At 49.4% G+C, this 27,845-nt stretch overlaps 1 protein-coding gene across 3 annotated transcripts; it reads right to left on the reverse strand.

Annotated features, from left to right (window-relative positions):
* Positions 1-111: 111 nt before the first annotated feature.
* LOC122391185 lies at positions 112-27,549 on the reverse strand. 3 transcript variants are annotated; one of them, XR_006258305.1, is made up of 9 exons: positions 26,977-27,549; positions 24,521-24,583; positions 22,571-22,627; positions 21,815-21,897; positions 20,782-20,840; positions 9,399-12,143; positions 8,620-8,794; positions 1,287-2,572; positions 112-915 (listed from the first exon to the last, which is right to left on the reverse strand). XR_006258305.1 is itself a non-coding variant. In XM_043384861.1 (8 exons), the coding sequence occupies exons 2-7, from the start codon at positions 24,545-24,547 to the stop codon at positions 8,667-8,669; spliced, it is 3,099 nt and encodes a 1,032-aa protein (XP_043240796.1). In that variant the 5' UTR covers positions 24,548-24,583; positions 26,977-27,549; the 3' UTR covers positions 112-2,572; positions 8,620-8,666. The 3 variants fall into 3 exon arrangements, 1 of the variants encoding a protein (XP_043240796.1); XR_006258306.1 differs by having other exon boundaries at positions 20,782-21,003; XM_043384861.1 differs by having other exon boundaries at positions 112-2,572.
* Positions 27,550-27,845: the final 296 nt, after the last annotated feature.

Raw genomic sequence — 27,845 nt, forward strand, 5'->3', positions numbered from 1 at the left:
TATGTTTGAGGTCACATTATTCATCATTCGACGCGTCTTGATGAGAGAAATGCAATGGTGTTTGAAATGTAGACGGGTCCCGCCTCGCCAACCCGGCTCCGACACACAACCTTCACAGACGAGCTTGTATTCCACAACCGCCGCTCGCGCCGGCCAACCAGGACTCTCTGAACATGCGAGCGACAACAAACCGAAGAGACATCGGAAATTAAGGTACTAGGGCTGCAACTAAACAGAAAATAAAGGAACAGCGCCGTAAGTTATTATGACAATATAAAATAAATACTTAAGTGACGTGAATTAATCAGATATAAAATCGGACAAGTGACATCGCAGAAAACAATAAGAAACAGAAGAGAAGCCGGTACGAAATCAAACGGTGCGAATAAATCGACCGACTATACCCGACCCTCTTAACGAAAAGAAGCGAACATCGGCAACAAGCAACATTAAATTCGGAGATAGCACATATCAAAAGGCAGAAGGCGACGCAACACAACGGCGCGTGGCACTCCGTCCGAGCGCGGCACTCAGGCCACGGCAGTGAGCGGCACTCATGGCAGAGCGCAGCAATCACCACGCTGCGCGCGGCAGCCACCGTCCGAATACGGCACGCTCAACAGCGCGGCGCGCGGCACCCACCGCGTACGCAGCGCTCGGCAAAATCACTGCACAGTGCGCGGCGCCATCACTGCAGCGCACGGCATCGCGCAGGTCGCGGCACCCTCGCCGCGGCCACGATCACGGGACCACGGAGGGCCCAGCCACGGGAAGCACGGCCGCAGAGCACGACCGCAGAGCACGGCCGCAGAGCACGGCCGCTGGCAGCTCGGCCGCGGAGCTCAGCAGCGGGCAGCTTGGCCGCAGACGTCGCAACCGTGGAGCACGGCCGCGGACAGCACAGCCACGACAAAACTGTGAACAGAACGCATGAAAATAACCATGTCCTTTAGCACCGCTCAGCACTCCATTGAGACCACGCTGGACAGATTCGCCGATTTGAGGCGCTGGATGGCTGCATGCCATGTCGATCGGCGCGTTCCGTCAACAGAACAGCCAGACGGGCGTCCCCAACCAGCTTGCCACGACATTACTAAACAATTCGCCAGCAACGACCACAGCAAAATCGCAGTAAAAATTATCAGTTAGCAGCTGATCACGCGGCTCACATCACAAACGATGCACGATGAACACATATTTACAAAGACCTTAATTAGGGACAGAATCGGTTAGGCGGTCTCGACGCTCTCTCAGAGCACTGCAGGGCCGGCACCGGAGCTACTGACCTCTGTGCGTCGGTAGACACAGCAGCAGCTTGCCAGCCAGGAACCTCCCGGGCAGCGTCGACCACGCCAGACGGCGCAGGACTCGCCGGAGGAAACTCGTCGCCGGCGGGGTCGGCGGGAGCCGCGAATCGTTCGGCCCCCAATGGCGAGACCGCGACATGTACGAGTCGCCGCCCAGCGCCGCATACCGCGGCGGCGACGGAGACCGCGGACACGGCGGCTGTGCGCCATCGTCAGAGCCGGGCGACATCACTGCAGATCTGGGGACTGACGTGTCCGGGGCCGCGACTGGCGGCCCCGTCTGGGGTGCGCGTGGGCAACGACGGGCCGTATGGTTGCCCGTGTCAGTCATGAACACGTGACTCGGAGATAAGGTGAGGCGGGTATGGCGCTCAGCGCAGCCTTCGTCGGCTAAATGTGGACGCCATTCGACTACTGCGCCGCCATCGTCGGACTTACGCTGCGACACCCTGCTCGCCTGGGCCTACTTCCCTCCACTGGGACTGCTGGTGAAACAGCTAACCGGTGTTTAGTCAGTCAGTTCAGAGTCAGCCACTCGCCAAGGAGCTCTAACTCGCAACAACTACTCGCACTCCCATTACGAGAGGCGCAGTTCTGATTCGTGGTCGGTTCGTGGTCGTCAGGAATATCTACAAGCATCGTGCACGTGCGGCTCTTTTTCAGACGGCCAGTTCGTATATCGGAACTTAACGTTCAAAACAAGATATGTACTCCGTAACGGGAATGGTATATATGAACATCACAAATAGCACATAGCAATGCCAGTGACAAACATCTCTGGGCAAGCCGGTTTCGCGGAAACTCAAACCAGTGGCGGCATTCCGGTGACATCGCCGGACCTCGGTGCGGCAATGAACAATCAGTGACAATGGCCAACAATCAGTGACAATGGCCCGGCGCGGCCGTCCATTCGGCCAGCCACGCGGCTCCTCCCTACCTCCCTCAGATCGGCCGGCCTGGCCTGGTCCGGAGGGATGGGCGGGCGGCGCCCTCGGTCCACCTGTCCGTCACCGGAGCGTCAGGGCAGCGCGGCCAATTGAACGCTACGCCGGTGTCGCCGCGTTGGCCGAAAATCCATCACACTTGTGGCGTGTGCCAGTCGTCCGTAGCGGCGCGGCGGCCGACTCGCACGGCGGCGGCCGGGGCCGGCGGCGGCCCCGTCCGTTTAACGGAAAGTTACGCGAAACACTAATGCTAAAAACGGAGGAATCAGTGCAGAGCTTGCCATTCGCATTCTTGCACCACTGCTGGGTCAATGTGCATGCCTGTGAATCAAGAGATATAATATCAACGTTTGTTCCAGAACACATCTTTCCATTCATGTAGAACGGATCATAGAGGTCTTATATACATAGAGATGCCCTGACGCTTATTATCCTGCCGTTTCATTGGAGGAATTCAAGTTAGGGAATGTGAGCTGAAACATCGTGCGAGCTTGATTTCACGACTTTTAACTGACAAATTTAGCTTTACTTTGGATTTATTTCCCCGAAGGAGGTTTCCGAAAACGAAATAGGGTACGACTTTACTGAAATATTTTGACGACAGTGATGGTCGATGACCTTTGAACATCTCATTTTACTCGTTTTCTACCAAGGAGAATGCTGATACCATCGATCACGAGTGTAAAGCAGTCAGACGGCAGAAAATAAGTGTTTCGACATTGGATGGGCATCTTCATGTAGATAAAATATCTATGGAACGAATGACTTAGAGATAATGCAGGCAATTACACCAGAACAAGAGACACAAAGTAAACAAGCTGATAATTATTCACTGGACCCACCAACGATAAATTCACAACCAGATTGACTAACCAGTCACACTAACGCCTTGACATACCTAGAATGTACTGTACATTGCAACCCGGGTCACATTTTGTTATACGATCTACAAGTTCCGATGATGAAGTTCGTTCAGCATGTGAATTCAACTAGCGCAATTTAACCCTCGCCCGCACATGCCACTTTCCCATCCTAGAACGCACATGGGGGGGGGGGGGGGGTTGCCACCCCCGCGCCATTTCGTTCCTGCTGGAGATAGAGCTTCGCGGTAAAGACTAAAAAGATTTTTTTTGGGAAGAGACGAATCCAATGATACACAGTTTTACCTTCTCAGGTCAGTCAGTGACCTTCCAGGTCAGGTCAAACAAAAAATGTTGCTGTTTGGGGTCACCGTTGGATATCAAGTGCGCTGCTTATCATATACCGATGACGCTGACGTATTGTGGTGCCAAGCCAGCAAGAACCTCTTTGTTACACTATCCGACTAGGTTTTGGCTGGCTGAGGCCATTTCAGGTCAAGTTAGGTCAAGGTCACTGATATGTGTTTGTATGTCTGTGGGTTTGTGTGTCTGTACAACCTAGGTCATCTAAAAACATTGCGTTTTAGGCAAGCTGAATTTACTTTTCGTGAAGTTCTTTGACTGTATTTTTGGTAAATGTTCGAGAGAAAACGTACTGTGCCGTGGAGGAGACGGCAGCGATCGGCGGGCTCAGCCGAGCCTCGCCGCCCACGTGGTGTACTGGGGCCCGCGTGGTCATCTGGGGCACATGTGTGCGATGACCGGCCCGACGCGCCGGGCCGGCCGCCGCCGGCCGGCTCGGCAGTTCGCGACGCGACGACGACGGCGACGCGGCTCCGCCGGCGCAACGGCGACGGCGTCGTACGATACGATTAACGTGCATTGTGTGGTGAATATTCAAGAAATAGACATTCACCAAAGAACTCTTTTGGTCCTCCAGTTAATGAAACGATTCGATCAGATACGCAATTATTAGTGAACTCGACGATTACACGAACACTTTGGTCTGCCGTGCTGGATCAGAGTGAACGATCACGATTCACACGAACATTTTGGTCCTCCGGGCCGGATGTATGTGAACTAGTGAGTGAATGGACGTACAGTCCGGACGCGAGTGCAGTGAAGGAGTGATGTCAGACGCAAAATCCGACGCGAAATCGAACGCCAGGTCGGACGCAAGGGCGGTCGCACAGTGTGACGCGAAATCTACGCGCAGCTCGCGGACATGCCATACCCGCAGCGAGACCTTCGGCAGCGCAGCGTCGTCCACCATCAGCGCAGCCCGCCGCCGAGCCGCGCTGAGCAAACTCGCAGCGGAGCAGGGCCAGCGAGCGGCCGCAGCAAAGGTGGAGCTGGCACGGCAAGAGGCGGAGACGCAGGCGGAGCGGGCGCGTCGCGAGGCGGAGACGCAGGCGGAGCGGGCACGGCAGGAGGCGGAGACGCAGGCGGAGCGGGCGCGGTAAGAGGCGGAACTGGCACGACAGCGGGCAGCTCTCGAAGCTCAACAGCTCGCCGACGAAGCGGAACGCCGTCAGCTGGAGCTGGAGCTGCTCGAGGAGGAGGAGTATGATCACCAGCCATCTGCCGTCGACCGTCAGGCTCTAGCTCGGCCTGCTGCCGCAGCTCCAAGTGAGCCAGCCGCCCAGCTGCGTGAGCCGCTGCAGCCGGGTGACAGGTCCTCACGCACCCGGGACTGGGTGGAGCAGTCCTCCCAGTACGGACAACTGGTGAGCGCGCAGCCATACGACGACCGTCACCAGCAGGAAGCACGACGTCCGCTACAGCCCGTGAGACAGCAAACGACTCCACAGCTGCCTCGAGTGACCCTGGATAAGTTCAGCGGCTCCGCTCTGGAATGGCCGAGATGGATCGCGCTGTTCAGGGCTCTAGTGCACGATCGAGACGACCTGACTGACGTCGAGCGCCTGACCTATCTCCAGGCTCATCTCACCGGGCCGGCCAAGGAATCAGTGCGCGGTATGTTGTGCGACTCTTCTCTGTACGGTGAGGCTATGCGTGAGCTAGAGGAGGAGTTCGGTGACCCTGCACGGGTCATTCACGCGACGATGAAAAAACTGCTCGATTCGCGGCCGGTGAAAGATGGTGATATGTCGGCTGTGACAGAGCTGTCACGTGACCTTCGCACCGCGGTTCGTGTGCTACAGTGCCTTCACTACGACGCGGACATCTCGGCTGCCACCAATGTAACAGCCGTGATCTCCAAGCTTCCTGCTGCGCTGGCTTTGAAATGGGGCGAGCACTCTGTGCACAACGGACTCGTCCGCCCCACGCTCCCCGACCTGGACAGCTGGCTGCGCGGCTACGTGGCTGCTGGGCGTGCGTCCCTGACCCTGACGGGCCACCAGCAATCCAAGGCCGAGGTCAACAGTGGGGAGAGCCGGCAGCGGCGTGTTTACGCGACTGCGCTAGCGCCGGCCGCGCCCCGAGAGGTCGTAAAACAGAAAATTAGTGCAATAAAGGCAGCGCCGGTCGCGAGTGAGGACGCATGTGTATTCTGTCAGGGGACACACGTCGTAGAGCGCTGTGACAGGTTCCTACAGCTGACAGCGAGCGAGAGAGCAGAGGTTGCCGGTTGTAACGGACTCTGCTTCAATTGTCTCGCGCGAGGTCACATCAGCGCCGCGTGCCCGTCCGGTACAAACTGTGGACACGAGAACTGTGGAAAACGTCACCACACGCTTCTGCACAACGGAGGCCGTGTGTTTCCACGGCGCAGTGCTGCCGGCAGCGCGCCGTCACCAGTGAAACATGTCGGCACTGCGGTGGTCGAGCCACCCTGTAAGGTGCTGCTGCAGACACTGCCGATAACGGTGCATGGTCCTGCTGGGCGCTGCACGACCCACGCGCTTCTCGACCTCGGGAGCCAGGTAACGCTGGTGACCGAAGGCCTGAGCGACCGTCTCGGCATCTCTGGACCCATTGACAGTTCGGTCCTGAGTACCATAAACGGAAGTGAAACTCAGATCATGCCGTGTGTCCTTCGTGATCGAGCCTGTCAGCAGCGGTGGCACACGTCACGAAATACGGAACGCCCAAACGACGCCGACGCTGAGTGTGTCAAATCACGCCATGGACTGGTCACGGGAGAAGGGCAAATGGCCTCATCTCGCTGACCTGGATCTGCCGAGTGCGACTCGAGGTCCAGTAGAAGTACTTCTGGGCGCTGACGTCATAGAACTGATCGTGGCACGTGAGGTGATCGACGGACCACCGGGTGCGCCGTGCGCCGTGAGAACACTGCTCGGCTGGACGGTCACCGGCCGCGCGCCGTACCAGAACCTGCCAGTCAACAAGGACGTGCACCATATCCGTGTCAGCGAGGAAACCCAGGACGCTTCGGAAGTGACTCGATGGCAAAACGTGCCAGGGTCACTGAACTCATCGAACATAGGCAGCCGAGGCTGCTCGGTGGCTGAGGTGGCACCGGGCGAAGAGTGGGGCCAAGGTCGCGCCATCCTGTCGCGCCGTCCTCAGGACCGGCCCGCCGCGCCGCCCCGCCCGACAGAGCGCCCGAGAGACGAGGAAACGGCCGAAATGAGAGCACCAGCCTGCGTCATCAGGGGAGCTGAGCCGGCCATAAACCCCAGCCGGTTCTCATCGTGGCTCAGGCTGCTGCGTGTGACAGCGTGGGTGCGCAGGTTCGCTTACAACAGCCGCAGCCGGGCAGCAGCTGATCGGCGGACGGGACCGCTGACTGCTGAAGAGCTGAGAGAAGCTGAGCGCGTCTGGCTGCTCAGCACACAGGCCGAGCATTTCGGCGATGATATCGCCGCTCTCCAGCACGGAAGGCGGCTTCCCCCGAACAGCCAGCTGCACCGGCTTAACCCCTTCCTGGACTCGAGCGGCCTTCTAAGAGTCGGGGGCCAGCTGCGCCACGCTCAGCTAGACTTCAAGGTCAAGCACCGGGTGATTCTACCTGCACGCGGAGACATCACTCGGCTGATAGTCACCGATCGACACAAGAAGCTCTCCCATTCTGGCGCAGACGGCAGAGCACGTTTTGACTCACCTGCGGCACCAATTCTGGGTCATCAGTGGCAGGGCCGCTGCGGAGCGGTACACACCTGCCTGCATGCCGTGCCGGAAACGGTCAGCCCAGCCAGCGCCGACGCCGACGAGTGACCTACAGCCTTCCAAGTGGGCAAGCCGGCCCCGGGCCGCACCTCCGGACGCTCACCACACGGGTGAAGTGACGCGCAGACCCGGCAGACGTGCAGCTCGACGAATTAGCGCTGGTGACAAAGGACAACCTGCCTCGCGGGCACTGGCTATTGGAGCGAGTGGTGACCGTGTTCCCTGGCGCCGACAGCCGAGTGCAGGTGGTCAAAGTGTTAGTGGCCACCGCCACTGGTCGGAAATTCGGAATAGGCGGTCGGTCTCTGGTCTCTGCCGTCTCGAGCGCGACGGTGACGGACAGTAAATGGACTCAGAGTGGTAATGTGCGCGTGTGAGACGACTGAGGTGAGTCGTTTACGACCCCTCTGTGCCGCCGGCGAGTAGTGTCGGAGTCTGGCCATCTATTAGTGTTTACTGCGTCCGCCATTCGCGGTGTTAACGTGTGCGTGTGCGAGAATGAGTCGTTCATTCTGTGCGCCGGTCATTTGTGTTTGGTGTTTAGCCATTAGCCAACAGCTGTGAGCCGTCCGACAGTCGCCAGCGTTCACACTGTCGCAGTGTCGCTCCTGGCTCATTTAGCCGGTTGGTCTTGTACGAGTTAGAAGTTTACAGCCTTAGAGTGTAGCAGCCTTAGATCGGGACCGACGCGCGGCGCAGCCGACGTAGTTTACAGTCTTAGCTTTAGTGGTCGTTTATTGCTGTACGATACAGACAGAGACACTGCCTGCGAGCAGCTGTTTGTTGTTTCGCTAATGTTTTCTCTCTTACGTTTAGAATTTCCGCGAGCGAGGCGAAAATTCGGGCCGGCCATGTTTGAGAGAAAACGTACTGTGCCGTGGAGGAGACGGCAGCGATCGGCGGGCTCAGCCGAGCCTCGCCGCCCACGTGGTGTACTGGGGCCCGCGTGGTCATCTGGGGCACATGTGTGCGATGACCGGCCCGACGCCGGCCGGCTCGGCAGTTCGCGACGCGACGACGACGGCGACGCGGCTCCGCCGGCGCAACGGCGCCGGCGTCGTACGATACGATTAACGTGCATTGTGTGGTGAATATTCAAGAAATAGACATTCACCAAAGAACTCTTTTGGTCCTCCGGTTAATGAAACGATTCGATCAGATACGCAATTATTAGTGAACTTGACGATTACACGAACACTTTGGTCTGCCGTGCTGGATCAGAGTGAACGATCACGATTCACACGAACAGTAAAAGTTTCTCATTTCATGATCTAATTTAATAGGGACACATAAACAATCAGTGCACTTATCAGTATAGTATTAACCTTAAGTATTTACCTTAAGTAAAGGTCACGAAGGTGAAAACAAACTATGACAAGCGTTATGAAGCATCAGATCAATAAGATCGTGTACCTGTGCCGAGCTGTGCCAGGTCCTGTGCGGTGGCGGTGAGCTGCTGGTCAAGTGCTCCTGCTGGCGTCAGGAACCGTAGCGCCTACTTGACGTCGGAGCCGGCTGCCTGTTGGCCGTGGCCGAGCAGGTGGGTCGCTGACACGGCCAGCCGTAGCGCCGACTGCATTTGACGCTCCTGGCGGCCACACAGACAAAACACTATGACCCAACACAGTGATAGGGCACACGAGGACCGCTGGTGGCAGTGTGACAGAGCAAACACAACCGAAAGTACACAACAGAAAGTACTAAGGATAAATATCTCGATACCTTACGAACTGCGGACAGTGTTACTGGGCCGCAACTATTGTATGTAAATCAGATGTGTTACAGTTACGGAGATAAGAACAGCTTCTGAATAAACAAGCCGCAGCACTTGATGCCTCGGGTCGAAAATCGTCGCGTCGAAAATGGGCCCTCACTTAAATTTCACTTTTCATTCCACGGGCTGCGCGGGTGTAGTGGACAAGGCCACGCATGCTGGTGTACATGCTAGGATTTGACATGCGGTGCACATCTGTTTTGAAGCACAGAACGACAATAATTAAAGCGGACATGTATGGGGCCGACCCGAAAAACACGGTGACATCCAGCTCAATTGTGCTTGCTTTAGCGTTTACAATTACATGTATTTCCTGAGAATGGTAAAATTAATAAATAAGAACAACCGGTAATTACCAACAAGCTATTTATGCGTTATTCAGACAAATTACGTATTCTGAATGGTAAATGGTACTGACCTTCAGCATCATCGTCGAGATTGGCTCCAAGCGTTTCTTCGGTAGACAGTAGAAGTTTCGCTATTTTCGCGAGTTCTACTGTGCTGTCCGGTAGGCGATAGTATTTTCTGTGAACGGTTATATCGTGTCCGAGGTGTGAGGCAATCTGATCCATTTCATTTTCTGATAGGTTCATGATCTGGGCGATCGTGGCTAGATATTTGCGCATATTTGTTGAAGTGATGGCGTTTATGTCTCGGCAACCAGCATCTCTGCATTCTTTCTTCAGCTGATACCACCCGTTTACGAGTCTTCCTTCCGGAGCCTTTGAGAAGAGGAGCGCCTCTTCTGGTACACTATCACGCAGACCCACCGACTCACGGAGAGAAACCAGAAGATCGATCGCCCGTTTCTCCATCTGTGGTATGAGAACCGGCACAGTCCTTCCACGTTTGCCACGCGTTTTGATCAGGCACATCTTGTCCATGATCTGTTTCTCCAAGTCTGATAGCGAATTGACGACTGTCTCGTTTTGGGTGTACGCCGCTCTTGAAGTGTAATCACGGACACGAATCTTCATGGACTCTCCACCTCTACGTTTGTTGAACACCATGAGGCTGACGGCTGTTACGCACGCCAAGGTGTTGTATGACTTGACGCTAGGCTTTCTACTCACAGACTCCATCGTGGATGCCAGTTTGGTCTGAAGGTGGTTCTGTAGCCGTTTCATATCTTCGGTGGTTGGCAGCTGTTTCTCTGCGTTCTGTTTTCTCAAATTCAATGTTTCGAGTGAGGCGCGCCCCATTTTATCGCCCCATTCGTTTTCTAGCAGTCTCTTGAAGATGGAGATTCGGTTCTGCATCTCCGTGTTTCCTTCTCGCATACTGACGCCCAGTAGTACATGGCAAACCTTCCCCAACGCAGTTCCCACTGTTCTTGGCACAGTAGGCACTAGGAACGTTGGTGGGGTCAGCTTAGTGCCTTCCCTGTATCCCGCTGCTTGCTTTGTCACATGCACAATGTCGTCAAAGTATCGAGCGTCACAAAGCTCATCCATAGTGAGGTTTGGCTGACTCTTCCTGTCCCGTACATCTAGGAGAACTTTGGCTAGTTTGGTCACTCTGGTTTTTATTGGCTTCAAGTGGTTTTCGTTTTTTCCTTTGCTTTCTACGGTGTAGTTGGCATATGCCACCAACGTTCTGTCGCCACAAACTACGTCCCTTATAGCTTTGTCTCGTATCTCCCTTACGAACTCAGGTACGTCTCCTGGATCAAACCTGCGCAGCAGGTTTTCCGCCTTGGTGGTGATCATTGCGTTGTCCAGACTGTCCATGTTGTCTGCAGGACAAACTGGATGATGCTGCTGCAGGTCCTCACGCAACATAAACGCCAGGCATCCAGGACATGGCAGGAACTTGGTGACTGGTATGTCGGGCTTCTTGGGTCTCCTCTTCAACATAAGTTCCCCTTTCCCAGCTTCCAGTACTTCCAAGTTGTGCTCAAAGTTACCCCGGCTGATAAGAAGGGAAAACTTTCTGTCCTGTTGATCAGCTGTCCCCGTCATGGCATGCGCCACTTGCTGTTTGTCTGAATGTTTTGTTTTCAAATGGCGGCGCATTTTCTGTTTGATTTTCTTTTTACAAAACAGGCATGAGTTTATTGTATCGTACGTTTTAGCAGTAGGCGACACTCTATAAAAGACACCATGACTGGGGGATCCTTCCAGGTGAGGTTCATCCTCGCGAGATGTACTCGCTGTCGGTACATTCACTGCAGGTTGGGTCGTCAAAGTATCTGCAGCGGGTGCGGGTGCGGCAGGTGCGGCAGAAGCGTCTGCAGCTGCGGGTGCGGGTGGCAAGAGGGCGTCCGCAGATGCTCCCGCGACAGGTGAGTAGGTGGCGTGTGACTGCAGTGATGGGTTCGAATCTGCGTGATCGGGTGAATTGGGAAGAATCTCACCTCTCACTTCAGGAAATATTTCACACACTTCGTCGAGGGACCACGTCCGGTCAAGCATGTCAGCAGACTCGTTGCTGGGAGGCATCCAGTCAGGATCAGAGTCTGTGTCTGACACCACGTCATCCAGTCTGTCATCATTGGAATCATTTTGTACACGTATCGTGGGGAGAACTTGCGCAACCTTGTTAAATGACGACATGTTTTCACGCGTGGCCACCATCCGATTTCTGTGCCGCTGTAGCGGAGGCGTTCGCATTTCAATCAAAGGTGCGTCCTCTGCAGGTTCATTTGCAGCGGGCGAGTGTGCTGGTCTGTCTGCAGCGGGTGCGTCTGCAGCTGATGCTCCCGCCACCGTTTTGTCCAGGTCCAGTTGTAGGTGAGCGCCAGCAGAGTCCGGTACAGGTGCGTCTGCAGCTGATGCTCCCGCCACCGTTTTGTCCAGGTCCAGTTGTAGGTGAGCGCCAGCAGAGTCCGGTACAGGTGCGTCTGCAGCTGATGCTCCCGCCACCGTTTTGTCCAGGTCCAGTTGTAGGTGAGCGCCAGCAGAGTCCGGTACAGGTTCGTCTGCAGCTGATGCTCCCGCCACCGTTTTGTCCAGGTCCAGTTGTAGGTGAGCGCCAGCAGAGTCCGGTACAGGTGCGTCTGCAGCTGATGCTCCCGCCACCGTTTTGTCCAGGTCCAGTTGTAGGTGAGCGCCAGCAGAGTCCGGTACAGGTGCGTCTGCAGCTGATGCTCCCGCCACCGTTTTGTCCAGGTCCAGTTGTAGGTGAGCGCCAGCAGAGTCCGGTACAGGAATGCCGAGGTTTTCTGGAAGACGCAAAACATTAACAATAAAAACAAAGGCCAATTTTAGTGTTACTGCACAAAGCCTTAAAAAAATGTATAATGAGTGGCATCCGAACCAGCCTTTCACCGTGGGGATACATATAAGCACAGTGTACCAAAATCATATTTTTGCTTGGGTGTCAGAGGGGAAAATTGCTGACCAAAAAAAGGATGAAAGTGAAAATTGTCGGTCAGGTAAGGCCCAAAAAGAGTGGGAAAATGATCAAAAACATTAATCTATCTACAACTGTGACAGATGTAAAACAACCATTCCCGCAATTGCTCCTTCTCGGTGGGATTGGGAGTGGAAAATTGGGCTTGAAAACTGGAGGTGAGAGTGGAAAATGATCTGCATTTCGATGTCGTTTCCCACCCACATCTACAAATTTTGGGACACTGTATAAGCAAATTCTGGTTTCGAAGTTATGACCCTGTAATATGACAGACTTCCTCTTCTTTAGGATCTGACCAAAGCAGTTAACGTTCGCAGGACGCTTTTCTGCATTAAATCGTTCTACATTATATTGACATCATTCTTTCTGCATCATACTTGCATTGGTACAGTTACACCAGTCAGTCAGGAAGGTCGCCCACCAAAACGTAATAGACAGCTCCGGGACAGGTACCACTACCAGGCCTAAACTGCTGCGTTTCATAACTACTAAAACAGTTTACAAAGAGCCATCTATACCGTTCAGACTTAACCCGCGCCCGTAGGTCTATCGGCGGAACTTACCCACCCCCCTTAGATCTCGGAAAGTTACCGGCCGATTTTCAAAATTCAAACGGCTTTGGATAGCGCTAACAGGGAACTACCTTGTGACCTAATTTCATTGACCTCGGCCTAACCGATGACGTCACAGGTCAGGTCAAAGTTCGAATTTTCACCGTTTACAGGCATTTCAAGAAATGTGTTGTAAAAACGAGTAAAAAGGAGCACCATTGAAAATCATCGATTGGGCATTGTCCGTCAAACACATCTTTTGCTATTTGAGGTCACTGATACCAGGTCAGATCATAGAGGTCAGGTCACTGAGCATAGGCGGCGGAACGGGGAGGGCACCGGGGCACCGTGCCCCCCTTTGATTTTGGCATTTTAACATTAGCCCTATGGGCGTTGCATGGAAAGAATGGGACCAAAAGTCGGCAGTGCCCTCCCTTAATTGAAGGTGTTACGCCGCTACTGTCACTGAGGTTCACAATAAAAGTGTCGTGTGATACATGTTTTATGGTCCATTTTACATGACAAATGCGATTATGTGGGTTAGGCGACATTTGGGGCCAGTTTAGGTTACGTTCTGGTGAAGGCCAGGTCAAGGTCAGGTCAAATTAGGTGAAAGTTGATATTTTTTTAGTTTTTACATAAAATGGGTATCGATTCGATGCAGCTTGTCGCGGGGAGTCTAATGGTGGTCTTTGTTTTGCGAGACCAGTATCCCACCTTAACATTATATTTGAGAGATAGCGAAGTTAACCCAGCAGGCGGTGGGCCTCCAGGCCACCTTCCACGCGGTGGGGGGACTTTATTGCCCCCTTAACGTTTTCCCAAAAATCTTCTAAATGTCTGGGTGTATCAAAACAAAACTTTTGCACACAACAGGATGCAAAAGTTTGCACACAACAGGAAACTTTTGCACACCTAGGGTAATGTGTACACAATTTTGGAAGTATCAAATGTCAGGTTAGATCACGGCAATGTCAGAAGTCAGATTTAAGGATCGTGATTTACCATAAGTGTAATGGGTTGCCAGATAAAGCTTAGATGTTCCTTGGCATAAAAGTAGAGACAATTTGTACTAAAATACAGTTATGCAGAGATATATGCGTAATAATAAGTGTTGACTTGACCTGACCTGACCTGGCCTGCCCTCCTACAGTAACTTTGTTAAATAGGTCGTCATGGGTATCGTTGGAACGAAGGAAAACTGAAGGGAAATACGATGATGGGCTTAGGGATTTTATGTCATTCAGACATCTTAGTCATAATAATGGTTGACTTGACCTGACCTTATCTGGCCTGAAAGGATACCATTTTGGTATTATACTTAAGTAGTACACCAGTCAAAACTAAAAAACTCTTATGAAAAAAAAAACAATTCAACTTAGTAGGTTAGCGTCTAGGGTACACAATATTAACCCGCGACCTGGTGGGGGGGGGGGGGGGGGCTATTTTTTGCCCCCTCCAGACTTTTCGATATATCTCCAGAACCGCTGCGCCGATCGTCACCAAACTTTCAGTACCCTCCCGGACATCAATTTTACACATTGTGACCAAAAATTTTTCCAAAGGCTATGATAGGTTGGCCGGAAATGACGTCAGAGTAACATCATGTTCTGCCGTTTTCGAACCAAAAAAGGTTTCGCGGGAAGAGCTGTCAGGCCTATAGCTTTGCAAATACAGAAAAATGATAAACATAAAAAAGCATAAAACATAAATAAACATAAATGACATAAAAGCTGTAGAATTGACAGGGCTACAAAACTGCCATCTCGGATTTTTAAAATTTTTGGATTTTGATCCCAAAAATCAAAAAAAAAATTTTTGGATTTAATAGTCGAAAAATCCAAAACGTTTTTTGAATTTCGCAAAAACCGGAATATATGTGGTAGTCCTTACCGCCTTCTATCCACATACCAAATTTGAGATTGATACCTCTTTTTTTGGCGAAGTTATAGCGAAAAAACTGTTCAAAATTGATGATGTCAAATTTTCAAACTCAATTTTTAGCAATTCTAGACCCCGTAGCGCAAAACAAAGACCACCATTAGACTCCCCCGTGACGAGCTGCATCGAATCAATACCCATTTTATGCAAAACTATCAACTTTAAAATTTGACCTTTTTTGGCCTGACCTTGACCTGACCTTCACCAGAAAGTGACCTAAGCCGTACCTGATAGTCTTATAACCAACACCATTGAGTTGGAAATGAAAAATTGGCCATAAAACATGCATCACACAACCTTAGTAAAGTTGGGTTCATGTGACCTGACCTGTGACCCTTGGTGACCTGACCTGGTATTGTCAGTGACCTCTAATAGTAACATATCTACTAGGCAACTGACGCCCTATCGCTGATTCTCGACAAAATGCGTTTTCCTTGGTGTTATAGCGCATTCCCTAGAAGACCCGTGAACGGTGAAACATTTCATCTTTGACCTGACCTGTGACGTCATCGGTGACCCCGAGGTCAATGAAATTTGATTTCCGTAGACAAATTTGACAGGCCTTTCGAACGCCGTTTGAGTTTTGCGGATCCGTCCAGTAGTTTCGGAGATACGAGGGGGGAATAGTTCCCCCCCCCCCAACCAGGTCGCGTTATAAACAGACCCCACCAGGGCGCGGGTTAAAGCTGAATGCTCCCAGTGACGTCACTAGGATGCAGTAGGTAGTAGGCTGCCATTCCGGCTACGCCCGCTTTAACATCCAAAAGGGTAGGGGTGATGGCTCATGCAAATCTTCTGGCACCGGGACCCTAACAGGACGGGCACTAGCAGGACGCGGGCCCCTGATCCTGACCGGCTGGCCCCTACGTAATTGATGGCTGGTCCCCCTCTGGTATTCTGATCCCCCGGCAGCTCGGATCCTTAACAGTCCGTGCCCCGGGTATCACAGACCGACGAGCCCCCGAAAGGCCCGGTACCCCAGAAGCGCTTGGCACTTGGCTCTCGCCTATCGGGCACCTGGCATCCAGGGCTCCCGACAACGCCGGCAGCACAGGCCTTCGAGGACGGGCCCCAGCAGCACAGGTCGATTCCTTTACTATACCTTTACATTTGACCGATTTAACTGTTTAACCATTATGCATATAGGAGGCGACACTGGTTATGGAGGTATAGTCACGATGAATGACTTTTACCGAACTGATACTGTATAGTTATCCAGATCTGTCAAAGGCAAATGCAAACAGGTGTAATAACATATGTAGACCATCTGGCTGCCCGGGTCCCTGGAAGAACGAGCCACTGCAGGCCTAGTTCCCCGCCAACATGGCCCTTTGAAGGTCAAAGCCCCTCCCCCGAAGACGGGTGGGTCTCTGGTACTTGGGCACTCAACGGCACGGGTCCCCTGATTGGCCGGCTCCCCGAAAGGACCCAGTTCGGGTAACCAGAAGGGTGGGCCCCATGTAGCTAGGACCCCTTTCAGCCCAGGCCTCTAGCAGCACATGGCCCAGAAGCCAGGCGCCCGGTCATCCGGGACCCCTAACCTCGCCTGCAGGTCCTCTTGAGCCACTACTAACTCCTAGAAATACAGGGTCCTTGGTATATCAAGGACCCCCTTCACGTGGTCCCTCACTGTTTGGTCTAGAGGTCTGCACCGGCCGGCTGCAGCCGCGGCTGGCTGCAGCCCCACGGCTGTGGGCCGGGGCGGCTGCAAATATCTCCAAGAACACGGCTACGGCTGTGGCCACGGCTGTGAGATTTCAAGCTCAATCTTAAGTACTCAAATATAAAATTTTAAATCCTTAATCTTACATTCTGATAAGCAGTCTAGCCTGTAAAAATCATGCAAAGGATGCCCAGCAACATTGAAAGTGGTGAAGCCTTTGAGAACCTGTAATGGTTTTACCATTTGCTGTAGGGGAGTTTGCACTCTGGTACAGAATACTAATAATAGGTACCAATTGTTCCTTCATCATCAAGAGCTTGACAGTTTCAGAAAATGCAACATGTTGCATTGTCACATCCCTCTCAAATCAATCTCACCTGGTCATTAGGAGAGCACCTTACAGCTATTGAAGACGAGCGTTCAATAATTCTTTCAGGTAATAGAAAAAGAAATCATGCCTAGGTAAAGGCAGGTAAAGGCTTAATAAAATATTATCTAAAATACCTCTTAGATGAATTTCTGGATTTTCGGGCAAGTCCAATTACGTAATATAAAACTGGCGCTTTATGTTCTAACTGGTGTGTGAGTGACCGCTACCAGAAAATGCCGATCAATGAAGCCAATGGAAGTAGATTATAAGTGAGCATGAACCTTACTTACGGTTAATTCACATGATGGTGAAAACCCTGAACACGTAATTCACATGACGGTGAAAACCCTGAACACAATATTTTTTACGCGAGCTGTTGACTTTACTAACAAAATGACGTCTTCTTCTAAAAATGTAAAAATTTGATACTTGATCTTTGTTTTAGAGCAAGTTTTTAACTGCATAGCGTTATTATTAAAAAAATTATAATTTTTATGGCTGTTTATAGTGAAACAAAACAATTTATTGCCACTTCCTTTCTATTGACGTCATTAAAAACTTAAGTAAAATTTTTGATTGAAACAGGCAATTGTGGCTCGCACGTCCTTGGGGATTTGAGCGAAGATCATTATTTGGAAAAATCAAAATAGATGAATGTTTTTTCTTTCTTGGATGCTCACTAGTGTTTTGATGCCTTGCATATCAAATTAGTTTGAGACTTGCTCAGAAGGCTGCTTCAAGCCTGGCATATCACACCCCAGAAAATATGCAAGGTTAGAAAGAAGCAAGAGTTTTGACTAGACAATCACTGTTTGACAGTCCATCAACTTCAGTTTCATTTTCCATACCTAACATTGATAATGAAAAGCATCAGGGTCTGTTGTTCTGTCCCACAACCATGCTTCAGGATTTGGCATTAGATGTCTACACTGCTAGTGCTTCTATTCTGGTTCGTTGTTTATGTTTTCTGTTACCTACCTACCCATCTTTCTTAACCCCTTGCAAGGGCTTGTGTAGGCATGCGATGCGCATCAGGCTTCAGGCCTTCCGCCTAAAGCCAGATACACAACCACTTAACCTATGATGCTTCATGAGCTTGAAAATCTATAGCCCATTGCAATGTGCCTTTGGCTATATGTTTCAACTAAAAACAACTTATTATATACTATTTGGTTGCATTTCATTGAAAGTATCCACGGCCGGCTGACGGCTGGCTGCCCACAGTTTGCCACGGCTGTGGGCGGCTGTGGCTGTGGAGCCATGGCTGCGGGGCGGCTAGGCTGTGGAAAATTGCAGCCGTGCAGAACTCTAGTTTGGTCCCAATGGAAAAAACGGGTCCCTGGCACCAGCACAGGTGACAGGTCCCCTGGACGCCCTGGCCATAGACAAAAACAGATGTCGATCACGTCCCCTGAATTCCGTCCACTGCCCTAACCTGGAGGTCAAGCCCCCCCCCCCAACCTCTGGAGGTCAAGCCCCCCGGACCTCTGGAGGTCAAGCCCCTCCCCTGAAGGTCAAGCCCCCCCTTGGAAATCGTGTCCTTCCTAAGGAAAATCCTGTATCCGCGCCTAGCTCCTTTAACCAGCGCCCCGCTGGGGATCCTGGATTTCTACGCCCTGCTGGGGGGGGGGGGGGTTGAACACCCCCATTCTAACTCGGCTCCTGGACCACGTAGTGATACGCGGAAGGCGGCGTTCGAAAGCGCGCCAAAAATAATGAGAACATCACTTCAGTCACTTTTTGGTCAGGTCAAAGGTCAGGTCAAAGGTCAGGTCACCAGAGGTCATTGAAGTCAAAATTTCGCCGATTTTCAGGTCGAATGTCGACAATTTCCAAAATGCCAAAGCATAACTCGGGAAGCAATAGAGCGCCGCGGAAAAGCGCATTCGATAGCCCTATTAGCGCCATTTCTGAGTAATTCTCTCAGATTTGACCTAGCGTCAACGGTTTTGCCTGCAGGGGGCAAAAACTGCCAAAATAGCCGATTTTTTCGGAAACAGTTTTTCTGTAATAACTTTTGACCCAAGCTTTGCACTAGCTTACTTTTACCGGCATCGTGTTCCTCTCGTCAAGCGCATCGAATGAACCATTATTTGACCTTGGAAGGTCAACTTGAAAATTTGACCTCAGGTCAAGGTCATGACCTGACCGGAAAGGGTCATGTTGCATATCAGTCGATCCGTATCGTCGAGCTGAACACATCTAAGGCGTTTTCATCGCCCTATCATGCTTCTATCAAAAGTTATTCGCGAAAAACTGTTAGATACCATTCGTGACCTGAGATGACCTCAAGGGCATAAACAGGGGTCATGGATACCATTTTAATGCTCAGTGTGTCTAAGTTCCTTGTAATTCAGTGTTCGGTAGTGTTTATAATGGCTTTCGTCCAAAAGAGGCGCCTTTCAATTTTCTCCCATTGACTTATGATGGGGAGGTCGCAAAATTGACCTGACCTTAGGTCACCGATATCAAAATTCCGAGATATACATTTTATACATACTACTGATCTTAGGAATCGCTGAAAGTTTCAAAGCGATGGGTCACTCGGTGTAGCTGTGGCAGACATTGAAACTTTTTATGAGGTGAGGTCACTTCAAGTGATTTGGTGACCTGACCTTGAACGACCTTGGTCTGAAATTTTTACATGTGTAGAATTGATGTATGATAAGGTGTGCCAAAAACGGCGGCGATATTCGCGAAAAACCACAGGGGGGAGGGGTGTTCAAACACCCCCCTTGTACATACACAATCACAAGGCACAAATATACAGGGTGATTTTTTTTACTTGTTAAAAAGTAATGAGGTCTAGTGGGGTTAAAATGCAAATATATCTTGCAAAATTATATGCCAGGATGACGAGCATTCTGGGACATTTTGATTTCATGCAGACACGATGCGAAGGAACGTCCATCGTGTATTTTACTCGTGCTTGAAGTTACCCCCTCTCTCACCGACACGACTCAGCCCGCCTGAGCACGTGTTGAACAGTACCATGGACTCTCATACTCATTAGGCGGACTGAAAAGGCTCCTATCGCCCATTTTCAGCTCTGCCAGATATTTCCAATGTTTTCTTGTTATATCTGCCATAGCTGGGTCCAAAAACTAGAAGTCTAGGGAGGGCAGGTCGAGGATTTTGATACTGGCGGCCCTGATGGTGTCTGACTCGCTGTTTTTCTTTCTCCCTGAAGACTGATTCTTCAAAAGCTGCTCATACGCCAGATGGACCGTTTGAAGGTTATTTATGACTACAAGCTTGTTCATGCGTTATTTAACGTCTTTCTGAGGTATCTCCTTGATCATCGTATGCTTCGAACTGCCTCAATGCTTCAGAATCATCGTTTTGTGTCGTTCCTTACTGAACGGCGGTGGACCATGCGTGCCCGATTGGTGGGACATTTTCAGGCTCCATTGGGGCCGAGGCCGTCGGTCAAAAGGGACAAATGATGACACCATACAAAATGTCCCAGATTTATCTATCACGTGCATTGCTTTTTTGCACGCGATTTTTCGATTTAGGGACCACCATTGACGTTTACTTTTTAACAGTTAAAAAAAAATCACCCTGTAGGTACACAGTACACACACGGCAATTAATGATTTTGGTTTTAGGGGCACCCGACTGCCACATCATTTGGCTCATATGACACGCAATGGGCAGACCAGTCACACGTCCTGGGGAAACCACCCACTGGCTTTCGCAGCGTTCAAGAAAACAAAATCGCATCATAAATTGATGTAGAAAGCTCTTATAAAGGATGGAGTCCATCAAAAACCAAACATGGGATAAAGCACAACAAAACAAGCAACGACTGAAAAATTAAACGCTCTTTTAAGTCACAATTGCATGCACCTAAACCCAATAAAAAACACAAGCCGTAGATTTGTTTAGCTAACTGGAATGCATAATGTATGGCTCTTACCGTGGTACTTTTGAAGGATCACAGGATTCAGGTTCTGCGCTGGCTCCCACGTAGGCATCCTTTGGAAAAGGAAAGGATGTCAGAAGGCCAGCTTAACAAAAAAACAAAAAAAACAATCAAGTAGAAGTGGATTATCTTTGGAAGCTAGATGGCTTCTTTCTCGCGGCGTCGCACCGTAAATGTTCCATGTCACCGGTATCTCGGGATCTTTAGCCCCATTCCCTGCGAGTGGGGAAAGATTCCGTCATCCTCAGGTTTTCAATGGAATCCTCCATGGCAAGACCCCTAGCACAAATGCAAAACACAACCTTCGGCCCGCGACACCCAAACAAGGCGTCGCCCTTAGGTAGTTGAATTATGTCGCGAGTGTGTGCGTGAAATAAAATAATGTGAGTGAATTATTTCAATTCTAAACCCATAAATTTCGACCAGTTAACATGCTAAAGAATGTCTTTTATTCACTACTGGTTAGGCAGAATGCAGTTTCTGTAGTTTTAAAAGGAACCTAATCAATAAAAATAACTGATTTAACGTAAAAGCATATCAATGTCCTTTTCACAATGACGTTTCCAACGGGTTCAGAGGCCTATTCGGTGATTCCCAAACCAAGGAATGAATGACCCTAGCCATCAGACCGATCAATGAATCGTTTTCTTTTTTAACCCTAGTGCACACAAAGTGTCGAGGCTACCCGCATCGACACAATATACTGCATATGTTGAAACAGGGGCCAAGAAAGACCATGCTATTACTGCGATAACCACCAGGACATTCCAGCAGGATGACGCAACCAAACGCCCACTTTGAACAACCATGGAAAGAACCAGAAGGCCTGGTCCCTTTATCTCAAGAGCCAGCGGTCCCACCGCATTCCCGGGAATAGATACAAGTACATGATACGATGAAGTCTGCACACCAACGGAATTCATGAGAAAATATGCAAAAACAAAATTGTTTGTCCAATCGGTCACTAAGATATTGAAGGTGTCCCACTTCTCCCGCGTCCCAGTTATCCCCACTCTCCAACGCTTACCTGAAACCTTGCCACTTGATGAGGTACATCATGTTGCCGTCTTTCCACTGGTGGGCTAATATTCTTTCCACAAAATAGAGATCCTGAAAAAATCGATTCCGTCAATTACCTTTTCTTCAATTTAGCTTAACTAATTGGTAAGTTCGCCCCCCCCCCTCCACGTGTTCCTAATGCACTGTTAGCTTTAGTGTTCAGCCTGCAAAAAGAGGCTGATGATAGGTAATAGTGGCGCGTCGTCTTATCGATATCAGCTATATAAAAGAGAAGTTAAAAACTAATCTTTCAAAATCCGAAATTAAATCGTAATTGTTGATGAAACATGTTGCCTTATTTTGCTCAAGGCAACATTTGGCCATCAATCATAACTTGGCCGTTTTATCTGTAACTTGGCTCATTACTAATTGCTTAGAGTATAACCGATTAAGAGCAAGTACGCAGGAGAAATTAAACATTACGTTCAATACAATTTTAGCGTCTCTTTAAATTAATACCACAAGAGATAGTCCCGACCAGACACACAAGAAGGTGCAAGTGAGGCGCCATTGCATATTGTGTAGGCGCTACCTGGCTGCTTCCGCGGGACTTATCCCTTTAATAATGCCCTCAGTAAAAGTTGTATCAGCAAACCAGGTTTGACCCACAGTAAACCTTCATGAAATTGTCTGCTAGCTAAGCATTAACAAAATGAGAAACAATTGTGGTGCTTACGAAATATGAATAATGTCTTTCGCATATGGATACTGAACGAACACTTACCTGAACAGTTTTCGCCACTTTCCTCCTTCGTCCAGAAGTAACAGCTGCTGGTCGCTTCTAAAAAAAAGAAATATTACCTCACTTCAATTGACACACCATGATTTAAAAAAAAAATAGAAGGGTTATCATGGTAACACGCAATTCATCATTCATAATTCGGGTAGAAAGGAATGATTAATTCATTTACATGCGCCCCCTTAACCTGCGCCCTGCTGGGGGGGGGGGGTGTTTGAACACCCCCCTTATGGTTTTTCGCAAATATCTCAAAAACGGCGCTCGTTTTTTGTACGCCTTATCACACATCAATTCTACACATGTTGTGAAAATTTCAGACCAAGGTCATTCAAGGTCAGGTCACCAGGTCACTTGAAGTGACCTCACCTCATAGTTTCAATGTCTGTCATAGCTACACCGAGTGACCGATCGCTTTGAAACTTTCAGAGCTTGCTAAGAGCAATAGCATGTACAAAATGCATATTTCAGAATTTTGATATCGATGACCTAAGGTCAGGTCAATTTTGCGACCTCCCCATTATAAGTCAATGGGAGAAAATTGAAATGCGCCTCTTTTGGACGAAAGACATTATAAACACTCCCAAACACTGAATTACAAGTGGTTTATACACACTGAACATGAAAATGGTGTCCATGACCCCTGTTTATGCCCTGAGGTCATCTTAGGTCACGAATGGCATCAACAGTTTTTCGCAAATTACTTTTGATAGAGGCATGCTAGAGCGATAAAAACGCCTTAGATGTGTTCAGCTCGACGATACGGATCAACTGATATGCAACATGACACTTTCCGGTCAGGTCATGACCTTGACCTGATGTCAAATTTTCAAGTTGACCTTTCAAGGTCAAGTTATAGTTCATTCGATGCGTCTTGACGAGAGGAACACGATGTCGGTAAAAGTAAGCTCGTACAAGGCTTGGGTAAAAAATCATTGCAGAAAAACTGTTTCCGAAAAAATCGGCTATTTTGCAGTTTTTGCCCCCTGCAGGCAAAACCGTTGACGTTAGGTCAAATCTGAGAGAATTATTCAGAAAGGGCGTTAATAGGGCTATCGAATGCGCTTTTCCGCGGCGCTTTACCTCTATTGGTTCCCGAGTTATGCGTTGGCTTCATGGAAATTGTCGACATTCGACCTGGAAATCGGCGAAATTTTGCCTTCAATGACCTCTGGTGACCTGACCTTTGACTTGACCAAAAAATTGACCGAAGTGATTTCGTCATTATTTTTGGCGCTCTTTCGAACGCCGCCTTCCGCGTATCGCTACGTGGCCCAGGAGCCGAGTTAGAAGGGGAGGGGTGTTCAAACACCCCCCCCCCCCCCAGCAGGGCGTGGAAATCCAGGACCCCCAGCCGGGCGCGGGTTAATGTAACTCACTCACTCACTCACTCACTCATTCACTCCCACTAATCCGCGCCGAGCCGGGAAGGGGCGTCTGGACCAGTCTGGACGGCCAACCCGTATTTTTTCTGAGCTGAGCGGAAAATTACCGTGCGTAGCGCCGCCAAACTTTGCCTACGTTTTCGGCCGTTCCTCTCAACAAAAGTTAGTTTTACTACCCTGTGTTAGTTAGTTTGTTAGTGTTGGTTACCCTGTGATGATCTACTCGCATCACCTTGAATTTAAAAATCAATTTTCTGTCCTTCACATACGTCTCGAAAGGGAAGGGAAATAATTAACAGCTCAAAGAACAATGGGTCTTTTATACGCGCAACGAAGGAGAATGATGGTTAACCCTACTTCCCCATTCCCACTTTAATTTAAGGACATATTTCTAACTTTTGAGGCAGTGAAACTGCCTCTCACGATTCACAGGCACGGCAGAAGTAACTCAATACAGAATGGTTCTTTCGAAATAAATATTACTTTATTTATTTGGATATGGAGATTGTTAAATGCAGACACATAAAACAGATTGGATGACCCCACATCTTACCTTGCGTACATTAGTACCAGACAGCATCTTGGACTATCAAAGTGGCCTGAACATCCAAGCTACCTGAAAAGAAAGCCTGCATGTAAGATAGCTAACAAGTCACCTGGAAAGAAAGCCTGTATGGTGAGATTTTTCTGTAAGCATTTATCTTTCTTTAGCCGCTTTTAGTAACTAAGGCAGAAAGAAGACAATCTGTATGGCCAACGGGCATGCAGCAGGTGACTCATAATTTTTGTTGCCACTGCAATTTTCCAACAACGAATTGAATTAAAAGGTCAAGAAAAATAGACTTTCAAACAAGGTATTAACGGTTCCTAGTACAATGCACTCTAGAGCTGGCCTTTACTCCTCACTTGAAAACCTTACATTGTTGACCTTCTCAACAACACACTTAGGTATATAGGTACCATTATATTTTATGAGGCAACTGGCATTATGCCTTCAATCGCTACATTTAAATGGCTGAGATGTGTGCAATTTGCAGTGTTATACACAAATGATGCTAAAAGGTCAGTTGTATGGTTGAGTACGGCATGTTGGGCAACTTAAAAAATAAAAAAACTGGGCAAAGGACACCGCTGTATACAGTATACACCCTTAAACCATATTCCGGGCGGGCTCTGAAAGGTAAGATTCCGGGCAGGCAGGGCAGGCTTATCAGCCCCCCGTTATTTCTCGAAAACCACGCATCGACGCAGCAAACGGCGTTTGATAGGTCGGTCAAAGAGCTACAACTTTTAAATAAAAATGCGTCAGGTCAATATTGAGGTCACCAGAGGTCATAAAAATAAAATGTTATTGAAATAGTAACCTAAGTATAGTAGATAAAACTTTTGAATAAAGACATAAAATTGACACCATTGTGCTTCTCTTGTCGAGGCGATTCGAAACAAATACTTGATGACCTTCATTAAGGCCAATTTAAAACTTGACCTCTGGTGGGGGAGAGGTCATGACCCAATAGGGGCGGGGTTGATACGTCACGTTGTATAGCAAACGACGCGTGACTTGGCAAGGCAAGCAGTTTGGTGCCACTTACATGTCTTTAGCGCCAATTTATCATGGTTTATTGACAATCAACTATTGATGACCTCACACGAACTCAGATGACCTTTTCCTGTCTCTGTCAGTAAATGATACCTGGATCGTCATAGATGATTCAATATGTCAAAATCCTGAAAGACTTGAGTGGTTTTGACTCGTTTCCACAAAGCGGTGCGCATTTCAAATTTATCCATAAGCTTGTAATGTAAAGATAATGAATCTGACCTGACCTTACCTCAGGTCATAGATATACAAATTCTGAGATATACAAAATGGACATAACGGTAGGTCATTGGGGGACCCACCCATAAGTTAAGGTCATAAGGCCAAAGTGGGTCTTAATTTCATTAAAGGTGACCCATAAGATAACAAAATGCTAAAACTGAGCTGAAAACCATTTGGGATTGAGAGACTCTTCAAGCTTTGGCCTATTGACAATACACTAAGAGGTCATGACCATAAAATGTCTTTGAATGACCTAGTTAGGCGCGGGAACCGGGGGGGCTAGCGGGGGCTGAGCCCCTCCAACTTTTCGGCTGGGGGGCTCATTATGTATTTGAGCCCCCCCCCCCCCCCCCCTCCTCACAGCTGGAGGAATCAAAATCGGAAATCTACCAACATAATTTCATAGATTCATACAGAGGCACAGGAACCGGGGGAGGGGGCAGTGAGGGAAGCTTGCCCCCACAACTCTGGGGCCGTGGGAGCAGTGCCCCACAACTTTTCATGAGACCAGGAACTATTAGGGCAGCTTGTCCTCCCCAAATTAGGGGTAAAGTTAGAAGGGCTCAGCCCCCGCTAACCCCCGGTTCCCGCGCCCGGCGCCACTGCCCAAAACCTACACTTATAAACATGGTGTTTTCCCCTAAACTGGATTCAGATTGGGATCCTGAACACAAGTACATACTTCAAACAGGTTAGTGCACAATGTAGGGCAGCCCTGCATTTTGTTGAATTGATCCGGAGCCAGAGTACCTACATCATTAATTGACCCCGAGGCCTGAGATCTTGTAAAGAAATAGCAAGTAGCGGCTAGCCACATTTCAAGGGTAGTCGTAAAGCAGGCGTAACACTTCTTTTAGCAACCAAGGAGAGGTGCTGTAGGTTAGGTTGTAGGTTGTAGGTTTTAGGTGGTAGGTTTTAGGTTTTAGGTTGTAGGTTTTAGGTTGTAGGTTTTAGGTTGTAGGTTGTACTGGTTAGGTCAGGTTTGGTTAGGTTTGGTTAGGTCTATTTTGGTTTGGTTTGATTAGAAAGCATCTCTGGGTATAGTGACCATCCGGCCCCGCTCCTTGGTTGCAAAAAGAAGTTGAAGTGTGACGCCTGCAAGTCCGGCCCAAACAATCGCATGGCAAATCGGTACTCTGCAATACCAGTATCCAACAAATAGATGTCTACAAATAATTTCCACTTACCTCACAGACTTCAAAAAGCTCCCAGCACAAAAAAACACACAAATTAGTACCACCCAAAGCTTTATCTCTTCCAAATCCCAACACTGACACCGCCACGTGGTGAGCCGTGCCGCGCCGATAACACCGCAACAAAAAACAGTGTTGTTGCAACTACACAAAACTTCATCATACTCTAATTCACGGGTTTCTAAGATACATAATATAATTAATTTATTTTTACACTTTTTTAAAAATAAAACAAACGTCTATTTTGATCGCTTCACATTCCACAGACCACACTATAAATCATATCATGTTACGTTTTTGCTGCATGCCCGCGCTAGCCCGCGCTGATCAAGGCGTGCGTTTCCGAGCTTCAACACAGAGCCAGCCGATGGTGGCGCCGTCTGTGGCAGATATTGGAACTACGAACCATCAAATTTTTTAGTTTAGAGATAGATGGCGCCTAAGGTGGACAATTTTTGAGTCCACCGAAACAGACTTGTTCTTTCGGATACGTTTACGTCCAGCTAAAAGGTGTTCTGTGCGTTTATTTTTACGTGGACTTTTTGGGTCCACCAAAACAGAATGTCCACAGTAAATCAGAAAAAAATCTTGAAAAGTCCACCTAAACCAGAATTTGGAAAGCAGCCGCTTTTTACGTGAGGTATTTGCGAAAAACCATGGGGGGACCTCCGATCCAAGGTTAAATAGCCAAATGTGGACATTGGGTCCAAAGAAGCCAGTGCGTAGCCCTTTTAGACCAGCGTGGGGCAATATAAGGGCAGCGTGGGTTCCTCTAAGACCAGCGGCGTGGGGTCCTCTGAGGCCAGATTGGGGCCCACTGGGAACAGCTCAGCTTGGGGCTATCTAAGGACAATGTAGGCCCT

This window comes from Amphibalanus amphitrite, unplaced genomic scaffold (assembly GCF_019059575.1).
Source record: "Amphibalanus amphitrite isolate SeventyFive unplaced genomic scaffold, NRLGWU_Aamphi_draft 000425F_arrow, whole genome shotgun sequence".
Lineage (NCBI taxonomy): Eukaryota > Metazoa > Arthropoda > Thecostraca > Balanomorpha > Balanidae > Amphibalanus > Amphibalanus amphitrite.

What these genes read in the sequence shown, in the direction of transcription:
- LOC122391185 (XM_043384861.1), bottom strand. Translation starts at nt 24,547, where the DNA reads ATGCTGTCTGGTACTAATGTACGCAAG. An exon ending in GATCCTTCAAAAGTACCACG is followed by an intron (nt 12,144 to 20,781) that starts GTAAGAGCCATA and finishes TGCGTCTTCCAG; the next exon opens with AAAACCTCGGCATTCCTGTA. An exon ending in TCTCGACGATGATGCTGAAG is followed by an intron (nt 8,795 to 9,398) that starts GTCAGTACCATT and finishes TGTGGCCGCCAG; the next exon opens with GAGCGTCAAATGCAGTCGGC.